Source organism: Rhinoderma darwinii, chromosome 2, assembly GCF_050947455.1.
Source record: "Rhinoderma darwinii isolate aRhiDar2 chromosome 2, aRhiDar2.hap1, whole genome shotgun sequence".
NCBI classification, from domain to species: Eukaryota; Metazoa; Chordata; class Amphibia; order Anura; family Rhinodermatidae; genus Rhinoderma; species Rhinoderma darwinii.
Window position 1 is genome coordinate 16,927,128 of NC_134688.1, and position 12,667 is coordinate 16,939,794.

General features: G+C 40.3%; 1 protein-coding gene across 7 annotated transcripts in view; it reads right to left on the bottom strand.

Annotated features, from left to right (window-relative positions):
- The window catches only part of DLG2 (discs large MAGUK scaffold protein 2), a 1,355,189-nt gene that overhangs the window by 747,278 nt on the left and 595,244 nt on the right, over positions 1 to 12,667 (bottom strand). For all 7 annotated transcript variants that reach the window (XM_075851397.1, XM_075851403.1, XM_075851399.1 and 4 more), the window contains one exon: positions 9,911 to 10,075. In XM_075851397.1, the coding sequence (XP_075707512.1) occupies positions 9,911 to 10,075 (165 nt within the window). The remainder of the gene's footprint in view (positions 1 to 9,910; positions 10,076 to 12,667) is intronic.

Genomic DNA, 12,667 nt, shown 5'->3' on the forward strand with positions numbered 1-12,667 from the left:
GGAGCTTAGCTGAGGGGCGTGGCCATCACTCCAGACGCATTTACTATAATTTACGCCAAAACTGCCGTAACTTATAGCGGGAACCTCTTACCGACTCCTGGCTAACATAGATGTCATTAGTGTCCAAAGTTGGGACAAATTTATTAAGAGGAGTGCGCTTCCTAATAGATTTGTTGCATCTTACTCCAGATACATTTATATTTAGACAGGCGAAGTCTTATTAAATCTCCCCCAAAGTATTAGAAAGATGTATAAAAAATCATTTATACAGAAATGTATACACCGTTCCATTTATAGCGGACCACAGTGGTGCAATACCTTGTACGGCCTCTACAAATGTAACGGCGCATGAAGGTACAACCATGTAAACAATGAAGAGGCTGCGGAATCGCTGAAATTGTAACAGGCTATAAAATAAAATGAATATGTTCATTACATAAAAATAATAAAAAATAACGGTTGAATTGCTGCTTTTTTTTCTTCTATCCCTTCAACAAAAACAATGAATAAGGCCTGCGGTACACGGGGAGTTTTTGTTGTGCAACTGATTGATTTTAATTATCGAGTGACAGCTGCAGCCCAAAGAAATACATTGAATTGCAGACAGTCTTGTGGACTGCAGCTGTCACTCAAGAGTTAAAATCAATCAGTGGTGATACAAAAAAGCCTCCATGGAGCTCAGGCCGGGGCTACACCTAGACTTTTTGTAGTACTATATAATTGATTTTAATTTTTGAGCTACAGCTGAAGTCCAAATGAGTACATTGAGTTTCATGAATGACAGCTGCAGTCCACAAGATGCATGAAACTCAATGTACTCATTTGGACTTCAGCTGTAGCTCAAAAATTAAAATCAATTATATAGTACTACAAAAAGTCTAGGTGTAGTCCTGGCCTAAGGCGTGAGCTCCATGGAGACTTTTTTGTATCACCACTGATTGATTTTAACTCTTGAATGACAGCTGCAGTCCACAAGATGCAAGAGTTAAAATCAATTATGTAGTACTACAAAAGTGTAGGTGTAGCCCTGGTCTTAAAGTCAATAGATAAATGATGGCACCTTTGAAAAATACAACTCTTCCTGCAAGAAACAAGCCCTCATATGACTACCTTGACAGAACTCTAAAAAAAAAAAAAAAAAAAGTTATGCCCCTCAGAATGCAATTATGCAAAAATAACTAAAAAAAAAATCAATGTGTCCTGAAGGCCCAAAAAAGACAGCGTCCGTAAGGGGTTAACAAGAAAAGCTTTTCTTTCTATGGCATTCAAATAAAATCGGAATCTTTTTTTTTTGTTGTTTCCACATCGCCATCTGCTGGTGGAATGAGTGTATGTCACACAGGAAAAAACTTGATCACCTCTCACTGTAGAAGGGGGGTTATTTAACAACGTTTTCTTCTGTCCGAGGACCCAGAAACTCAATGGACAGCTCTGCCTCCAGGAATAAAGAAGTGATAACAGTTCTCCACCCCCAACACAGGTAGTGTGTGGTATTGCAGCTTAGCCCCAATAAGAGCCGGACTGCCCATCTGGCAATTTTGGCAAATGCCAGATGGGCCAGTGTCGACAGTGGGTCGCTCTACTCTTCTTGCCCGATAGCCGGCCCCTGTCCTGTAGCTCCTCCTTATGCTCAGATATACTATAATTAACCACCTACCACGGCGCTCCCCACCCCCTCCATTGGCGCACAGTGCCGCTGTACCTACTGCAGTCAGTTAGTCTGTCATTTCAGTCGATGGCTGAGATGACATCTTGATGTGGCAGCCACAGCAGGGGGCTTTTGAGTCCTATCCCCGCTTCCTCAACATCCCCCCTATCATTTGGCAGCTTCTCCTGCTCTATGTGAGGCAAAAACCGCTCCTGATTTTCAGGCGTTTTTGTAGCAACTCGCGTTTTTCGCTGCGTATTTTACAGATGTTATTGGAGCTATTTTTCAATGGAGTCAATGAAAAACGGCTCCAAAAACGGCCCAAGAAGTGTCTTGCACTTCTTTTTCGCGGGCGTCAGGGACTGTGCACAGGACTCACCATTCCCAGCCCTTCAGCAAGATACGGACAGCTTGGCTTAGGCGGGTGAGGGGCGATTATTACAACCTGCCCAACGCATCAATTCTAAAGCAAAGATACAAAAAAATAACTTACTATAAAGTGCAGGGGGTTGTTGGGGGGTTATGCCATGCTTCATTTTGTCTTTGAAAACACCCGATATGGTGTATTAATCAGGAAAAAGGGGGCCGAACGTGCATTGTAGAATCACATTTACATTCCAGTAAAAAAACAAATCTCCGAACGACAGGCCAGACATGTAATAAAGAGTCCATAAAAGATGGATCAAGGGGAGCAAGTGGGGTGGAGGGGTCTGCATGTACTTGATTGGGGGCCTCTTAATACCGGCAGTTATGGTGTTGTTTTTGGTAAAAAGAAGCCATATTTTTCTACTCCTGGACAACCGCTTTAAAGGGGTATTTCCAGAATCAACAATTATTGCCTATCCACGGGATGGGTGATAATTGTTTGGTAGCTGGGGCCTCACTTCTAAAACCCCCGCTGATCATGTGAACGGGGGTCCCGAACACCCCGCTTTTCCTCATTGCACCCTCTGCAGAGAGGAGCGTGAATGGAGAGGGCATTTAAGCATGTGCCCGACGCTCCATATAATGTCTACGAGAATGATAAAAATAGCCGATCGCTAAAATTGACTGTTTCCATCCACCCATATCCTATAAATGGAGCGGTAGCGTACACGCTTGACCACCACTCCATTTAATGTCCTTCTCACTGCGGTCGAGTAGTGAGGAGGAACAGGGGTTTTGGGACCCCCGCTCTTACGATCAGTGGGGCACCCAGGGATCAAACAATTATAACCTATCCTGTGAATATGTGATCATCATCGATTCTGGGAATAAACTTTTAAACACAGATGACAAATATTTGAGAAATTTGAAATGAAGAACTGAAAACTTCAGCTCAATGCTGCCACCTAGTGAAGAACTGACAAAAGACAATTCTGCTAATTAGAATACAGAAATAATCTGCAGACAGAACTGGCAAGTATCTGATAGATATTGCATGAGGTTACTCCAATGGTTACAAGATCACTGCCCCAGAGACCAATTATAAACAGCTCTAGAAGTATATTTCTTCTGAATTACATCAGATAATCAGGTCACAGCTACAGTATCTAAAGCTAAAAACCTCAATAAACGTAAAAAAACGTATTAAAAGCAATATTTTTTAATATATTTGAACACACATTTTCTTAAGTAAGTAAAACTTAATCAATAAATACACCGCGTTCCAAATTATTATGCAAATGTTATTTTTCGCTGATTTTCCTAAATAGTCGATGCAAATGACAGTCGGTATAATCTTCAAGCCATCAACCGTTGGAGTATAATGCAAATTTTATTGAACAAATCTCCTAATGATAACAGATTTTTTTTTAGAAGTAAAAAACTCAAAATGCTTCACATTATTATGCACAACAGAGATCAAAACATTTTAAAGGTTGTAAAGAGAACTAAAATGGTAATTTGTTGAATTTGCAGCATCAGGAGGTCATATTTACACAAATCAAAAGCTCTTTCAATCAAAAAAAAACTTAACAGGCCAAGTTACATGTTAACATAGGACCCCTTCTCTGATATCACCTTCACAATTCTTGCATCCATTGAATTTGTGAGTATTTGGACAGTTTCTGCTTGAATATCTTTGCAGGATGTCAGAATAGCCTCCCAGAGCTTCTGTTTTGATGTGAACTGCCTCCCACCCTCATAGATATTTTGCTTGAGGATGCTCCAAAGGTTCTCAATAGGGTTGAGGTCAGGGGAACATGGGGGCCACACCATGAGTTTCTCTCCTTTTATGCCCATAGCAGCCAATGACACAGAGGTATTCATTGCAGCATGAGATGGTGCATTGTCATGCATGAAGATAATTTTGCTACGGAAGGCACGGTTCTTCTTTTTGTACCACGGAAGAAAGTGGTCAGTCATAAACTCTACGTACTTTGCAGAGGTCATTTTCACACCGTCAGGGACCCTAAAGGGGCCTACCAGCTCTCTCCCCATGATTCCAGCCCACAACATGACTCCACCACATCCTTGCTGACGTCGCAGCCTTGTTGGGACATGGTGGCCATTCACCAACCATCCACTACTCCATCCATCTGGACCATCCAGGGTTGCATGGCACTCATCAGTAAACAACACGGTTTGAAAATTAGTCTTCATGTATTTCTGAGCCCACTGCAACCGTTTCTGCTTGTGATCATTCTTTAGGGGTGGCCGAATAATAGTTTTATGCACACTTGCAAACCTCTGGAGGATCCTACACCTTGAGGTTCGCGGGACTCCAGAGGCTTCAGCGGCTTCAAATACCTGTTTGCTGCTTTGCAATGGCATTTTAGCAGCTGCTCTCCTAATCCTATTAATTTGTCTGGCAGAAACCTTCCTCATTATGCCTTTATCTGAACGAACCCGTCTGTGCTTTGAATCAGCCACAAATATTTTCACAGTACGATGATCACGCTTACATTTTCTTGAAATATCCAATGTTTTCATACCTTGTCCAAGGTATTGCACTATTTCACGCTTTTCGGTAGCAGAGAGATCCTTTTTCTTTCCCATATTGCTTGAAACCTGTGGCCTGCTTAATAATATGAAACGTCCTTCTTAAGTAGTTTTCCTTTGATTGGGCACATCTGGCAAACTAATTATCACAGGTATCTGAGATTATTTACAATGATCCAAAGAGCCCTTTGGGCATGACCACACATGGCGGAATTCCTCCGCAACTGTCCGCATCAATGCCGCACCTAATCCGGGTTGCGGATTACGGCTGCGGATCTGCACAAAATGTGCAGAAAATTGATGCGGACTAGCTGCTGCGGACTGCGGGAAAAGTGCTTCCCTTCTCCCTATCAGTGCAGGATAGAGAGAAGGGACAGCACTTTCCCTAGTGATAGTAAAAGAAATTCATACTTACCGCCCGTTGTCTTTATGACGCGTCCCTCCTTCGGCATCCAGCCCGACCTCCCTGGATGACGCGGCAGTCCATGTGACCGCTGCAGCCTGTGCTTGGCCTGTGATTGGCTGCAGCCGTCACTTACACTGAAACGTCATCCTGGGAGGCCGGACTGGAGACAGAAACAGGGAGTTCTCGGTAAGTACGAACTTCATTTTTTTTTACAGATACATGTATATTGGGATCGGTAGTCACTGTCCCGGGTGCAGAAACAGTTACTGCCGATCGCTTAACTCTTTCAGCACCCTGGACAGTGACTATTTACTGACGTCTCCTAGCAACGCTCCCGTCATTACGGGAGCCCCATTGACTTCCTCAGTCTGGCTGTAGACCTAGAAATACATAGGTCCAGCCAGAATGAAGAAATGTCAAGTAAAAAAAGCAAGACGCATCCGCAGCACACATGACATGTGCATGACAGCTGCGGACTTCATTGCGGAACTTTGAATCTCCATTGAAGTCAATGGAGAAATTCCGCCATGAGTCCGCCACTGCTCCGCAACAGACAGAGCATGCTGCGGACACCAAATTCCGCTCCGCAGCCTATGCTCCGCAGCGGAATTGTACGCATCGTGTAAACGAACACTGCTAAATTAAAGTGAAAGTCAATGTAGAAACGGCTCCGCTGCGGATTAACGCTGCGGAGTGTCCGCAGCGGAATTTAAGTGCAATTCCGCCATGTGTGAACCCGCCCTAAGACACAATACCATCCATGAGTTTAATTGAAAAATGAATAATTAAATGTTTATGACACTTAAATCCGATGTGCATAATAATTTGGAACACGGTGTATATTAATCCCCCTATGTACAGGAATATAACTACTATAATACTGTGCCCTATATACAAGAATATAATTACTATAATACTGCCGCTATATACATGAATAGAACTACTATAATACTGCCCCAATGTACAAGAATATAACTACTATAATACTGCCCCTATATACAAGAATATATCTACTATAATACTGCCTCCTATAGACAGGAATATAACTACTATAATACTGTCCCCATATACAAGACTATAACTACTATAATACTGCTCCTATATACAAAAATATAACTACTATAATACTGCCCCCTATATACAAGAATATAACTACTATAATACTGCTCCTATATACAAGAATATAACTACTATAATACTGCTCCTATATACAAGAATATAACTACTATAATACTGCTCCTATATACAAGAATATAACTACTATAATACTGCTCCTATATACAAGAATATAACTACTATAATACTGCCCCCTATATACAAGAATATAACTACTATAATACTGCCCCTATATACAAGAATGTAACTACTATAATACTGCCCCTATATACAAGTATGTAACTACTATAATACTGCCCCTATATACAAGAATATAACTACTATAATACTGCTCCCTATATACAAGAATATAACTACTATAATACTGTCTCCTATATACAAGAATATAACTACTATAATACTGCCCCCTATATATAAGAATATAACTACTATAATACTGCCCCCTATATACAAGAATATAACTACTATAATACTGCCCCCTATATACAAGAATATAACTACTATAATACTGCCCCCTATGTACAAGAATATAACTACTATAATACTTCCCCCTATATACAAGAATATAACTACTATAATACTGCCCCCTATATACAAGAATGTAACTACTATAATACTGCCGCTATATACAAGAATATAACTACTATAATACTACTCCTATATACAAGAATATAACTACTATAATACTGCCCCCTATGTACAAGAATATAACTACTATAATACTTCCCCCTATATACAAGAATATAACTACTATATTACTGCCCCCTATATACAAGAATGTAACTACTATAATACTGCCCCTATATACAAGAATATAACTACTATAATACTGCTCCCTATATACAAGAATATAACTACTATAATACTGTCTCCTATATACAAGAATATAACTACTATAATACTGCTCCCTATATACAAGAATATAACTACTATAATACTGTCTCCTATATACAAGAATATAACTACTATAATACTGCCCCCTATATATAAGAATATAACTACTATAATACTGCCCCCTATATACCAGAATATAACTACCATAATACTGCCCCCTATATACAAGAATATAACTACTATAATACTGCCCCTATATACAAGAATATAACTACTATAATACTGCCTCCTATATACAAGAATATAACTACTATAATACTGCCCCTATGTACAAGAATATAACTACTATAATACTGCTCCTATATACAAGAATATAACTACTATAATACTGCCCCTATATACAAAAATATAACTACTATAATACTGCCCCCTATATACAAGAATATAACTACTATAATACTGCCCCTATATACAAAAATATAACTACTATAATACTGCTCCTATATACAAGAATATAACTACTATAATACTGCCCCCTATATACAAAAATATAACTACTATAATACTGCTCCTATATACAAGAATATAACTACTATAATACTGCCCCTATATACAAGAATATAACTACTATAATACTGCCCCCTATAAACAAGAATATAACTACTATAATAATGCCCCTATATACAACAATATAAGTACTATGATACTGCCCCGATGGACAAGAATGTGTGTATGTGTGTGTGTGTGTGTGTGTGTGTATATATATATATGTATATATATATATATATATATATACACACACACACAAATATACACAGTAGGAGTGCTGAGAAACATACTATTATAATAAGGGCATGCCCCCACGTGGCAGATTTCCTCCGCAACTGTCCGCATCAATGCCGCACCTAATCCGGGTTGCGGATTACGGCTGCGGATCTGCCCAAAATGTGCAGTAAATTGATGCGGACTAGCTGCTGCGGACTGCGGGAAAAGGGCTTCCCTTCTCTCTGTCAGTGCAGGATAGAGAGAAGGGACAGCCCTTTCCCTAGTGAAAGCAAACGAATTTCATACTTACCGGCCGTTGTCTTGGTGACGCGTCCCTCTTTCGGCATCCAGCCCTACCTCCCTGGATGACGCGGCAGTCCATGTGACCGCCTGTGATTGGCCTGTGATTGGCCTGTGATTGGCTGCAGCCGTCACTTAGACTGAAACGTCATCCTGGGAAGCTGGACTGGAGACAGAAGCAGGGAGTTCTCGGTAAGTATGAACTTCTATTTTTTTGACAGGTTGCTGTATATTGGGATCGGTAGTCACTGTCCAGGGTGCAGAAACAGTTACTGCCGATCGCTTAACTCTTTCAGCACCCTGGACAGTGACTATTTACTGACGTCTCCTAGCAACGCTCCCGTAATTCCGGGAGCCCCATTGACTTCCTCAGTCTGGCTGTAGACCTAGAAATACATAGGTCCAGCCAGAATGAAGAAATGTCATGGCAAAAAAGCAAGACGCATCCGCAGCACACATAACATGTGCATGACAGCTGCGGACTTCATTGCGGAATTTAGAATCTCCATTGAAGTCAATGGAGAAATTCCGCCATGAGTCCGCAACCAGTCCGCCACTGCTCCGCAACAGACAGAGCATGCTGCGGACACCAAATTCCGCTCCGCAGCCTATGCTCCGCAGCGGAATTTTACGCATCGTCTAAACGAACACTTCTTAATTTAAGTGGAAGTCAATGGAGAAACGGCTCCGCTGCGGATTAACGCTGCGGAGTGTCCGCAGCGGAATTCAAGTGAAATTCCGCCACGTGTGAACCCAGCCTAAAAAATACAGCTCCAAAGAGTTACATTTCAAATCCGTCTCTGCTACATGTGGTTGTGGAGAGCTCTACTGTATACATATTAATAGTAATGTAAGTGGCAGACACATTATTATCTGTGTACAGTACAAGTCAGCAGTGTTGTCATGTTACGTGAGATGGATACATAGTCTATCAATGCTGGATAACAACAGTTACTATAACTCACTCAACATAATACAATATAGTCGTTTCACTCTCCTATGAAAAACCGCATTGATGATGTCACATTTTCCCAGCATGTAAAGTGCTTGACTGTATATATAGCCTGAACACCTATGATGTCATTAATCAACGCTGACACTTTCCTTCTTTGACAAACTGACGTATTTCAGTCAATTGACTGGTTAAGAATCTGTCCCAGTCTCGGACCCTCTGTACATTAAAGTACAGTAATTGTTATTAAATGGGAAATGCACGCTGTTAATGTGACAAACATGGTCCAACATTGAGGGAGAGCCTCAACTTGCTGATAGTCTCCTTTATTTATTTTTTAAAATTTTCCTAAGAAGTATGCTGTAGAAGCATCTAGAAAACAATGAAGAAAAACTCAAAAGTGCGACAATGCAAATTACAAAGAAACCGATTTTATTAATTAAGACAGAGCTCAGCTTTATAGTCCCGTGCCAATAATATAAAAATATATCTACAGCGGTCGGAGCTCAGTTTTTCCTGACGCAGAGCTCCAAATCCCCTACATAAACATAGTGTTGAATGATACAATTCTGATTGCTTGCTGCAGCCACCACTAGGGGGAGCTTACTGCATACCGTTTTATTATGACGTTCAATGTATAAACAGTATGCAGTAAGCTCTTAAGCGCCACCTAGTGGTGGCTGCAGTTTGTAAGACTTTTATCCTTTTGCAATGTTTATGCAGGGGATTTGGAGCTCTGTAACATTAAAATTGAAATAATGTGAGACATGAAAATGAGCTATATGGCAGTAAATTGATTCTGTTAAGTTATTTGGGATTTTTTATGGTACTCCCGGTCGTAGTGATTGGCAGCCTGAGATTCTGGAGACTGTCAACATGCCCTCCTCACTTGGGTTATACGTAAGCCTCCAGGACTATAGCCAAACTCCAAAGAATCAATGTGATAGAAGGAATCCCTTAGACCTACCTTTAGAGGAGATATATGCGATTGCATCACATAACCATGGACATTTTCTATTTGGGACAAGTTCTTCTCAGACACGTGGACAAGCTCAGGTCCTTGCATATCATGGGTTAGTCTCGGCAAGGAATGGTCATGCGGAGGGGAGTCCTCATCTTGATAACGGTATTTCTGGAGAGAAAAAAAATGCAGCATGTTCACATCCAGCTAGGACTATAATATCGACAAAAACATCTACTATTGCTACCTGGAAACTGTCAGCAAGCTGCTGTTGACAGATCTGTAGTTCTTATCATGCGTCTTATTAATATATTAAAATGGCTTTCCAATCCTTATATCCACAGGATGCCAAAAATGTATAATACATGGGGTTCCAGCACCTATTTTTTGGGGAGAACAGAGGTCCCCTGATACCCATTCCCGATCCCATTCTAAAACGGTTTCAATGACACGTTGCAAAGTAGTTTAACTTGTGGTTTCCATTGCAGTTGCGGTTAATTGTTGTGGCTCAATACACATTGCACCTAAATTTATCAGTCTGGGGCTCCGCAGAAACGGATCATATGCTATGAGTATGTTATGATTTTATGAGATATTGCTTTGCAGAAAATAGCATGGGAAGGGAACGTAAAAATATTAAAATTGCATTGTGATATTACATAAAATCGCAATTTTATGCAATCCCATAGGAAAACATTACATGCAATGTCACACGATATCACGCTATGATCGTACACCATTAAATAAGTGGGATATTCACATGCAATTTCCGCTATGGAGAACTGGTTTAAGTGATTTTTGGTAGCCCATGAGTAGTGTTAAAATCTAGGTATTACCGCAACGGTCATGTGACCTCATTGATTCCTTATGAGGGAGGTAGTCACAGGCAACTTGCAAAAAAATTCTTTTTTTTTAGTAGGAGCAGTTTGGGTTATTTAAATTACCACTAGATGGCGACCTTTACCTGCGTGGCTCTACAAAATTTTTCTCTCTGCTCACATTGCATATGCATTATACATTAACCCCCTTAAAGGGAATGTGTCATCAAAAAATTACCTATTGTTAAAATCAAGCATTTTTCTTAAACATATATTTTTTACATTTTTGGTTATTTTTTTTACATTTTCCATGTCTGAAATGCTGATATACAGTTTCACACTGGCCACTGAGCCTCATAATAGACTGACCCTTCCTGTTATGTAGAAATCGCTTTCCCGCGTCATCTCATTATCATCACAGGCAGGGTTACCTATATATAGATAATTCAGGATCCACCATTCATAATAGATTGACCCTTCCTGTTCTGTAGAGATCACTTATCTGTGTAATCCTGCCAGTGATGATAATGAGATGACTGCTGATAAGTGATCTATACAGAACAGGAAGGGTCAGTCTATTATGAATGGTGGATCCTGTGTTATCTATATATAGGTGTTACCTGCCAGTGTAATCCTGCCTGAGATAATAGGATGACAGTGAGAAGTGATCTCTTTAGAACAGGAAGGGTCAGTCTACAGAACAGGAAGGGTCAGTCTACAGAACAGGAAGGGTCAGTCTATTATGAATGGTGGATCCTATGTTAACTATATATAGGTGTTACCTGTCAGTGTAATCCTTCCAGAATTGATCGCTGCATAAAAAGGGTTAGATGATGGAGAACGGAGCTTTCTCTGATCTCCGCTATTAGAGCGGGGTGTGTCAGCCATAACAGCTATGCTGGATCCGGTTTTTGAATGGATACTGACAGACCTCATTTGTTTTATTTAATTCCTTTTACTTATATAGCACCAACATATTCCACAGCGCTGTACAGAGATTGTCACCATTCACATCAGCCCCTATCCCCAATGGGACTCACAATCTATTTCCCCTATCTCAGACTAATGCTAATATCCTAAGATGACAATTAACCTACCCGTACATTTTTGGAGCGTGGGAGGAAACAGGAGAACACTGAGGAAATCCACGGAAACATAGAGAGAACATACAAGCTACATGCAAATGTTGTCCTTGCAGTCTGCGCTAATCTTGCCGTCAAAAATACTGGAAACCTTAGTAAATCCGAAATTAGTCAATTCCATTTTTGGCATACGTCTGGACCATTATACCCTATGGATAAACTTGGCGTATACGCCAAACGTACATGATGAACGCAGTGTGAACGTAACCTTACCATCAGTTTCACATAAACTAATTCAAAGATGACAACCAATATGGCTGCACTTCCGGTTATCACTTCTGCCAAAATATCCGTCGCAAACAAACCAAAAAATTACAACATCTCTAACTTCTAATTTACTAATATATGCGCAATTTATCATTTTTGGTGGAAATCTCTTAATTGAAATGTTTGGGTAAATGACTTTAGTTTCTCACATAATTCTTCCGTAATATCAGTAAACGTTGCTACAGTCACTTTGCTTTTTTTCTATCAATTAGAAATATTTGTTCCACCTAAACGTACACGCGTCATGTTACCTCGAGGCCACTAGATGTCAGACTAAACACAAAACCAAATGCATCTGACCCAATAGCTGAAAGTCTGGCATTTAACCACATAACATTGGAAAAACTATCCAGGTTGTGACAAGTCAAGATATCAGGACCCGAGATCTCTATAAATTATTGTGTGTAAGGGCGGGTTCACACATAGCGGAATTTCACTTAAATTCCGCTGCGGACACTCCGCAGCGTTAATCCGCAGCGGAGCCGTTTCTCCATTGACTTTCACTTTAATTTAGCAGTGTTCGTTTACACGATGCG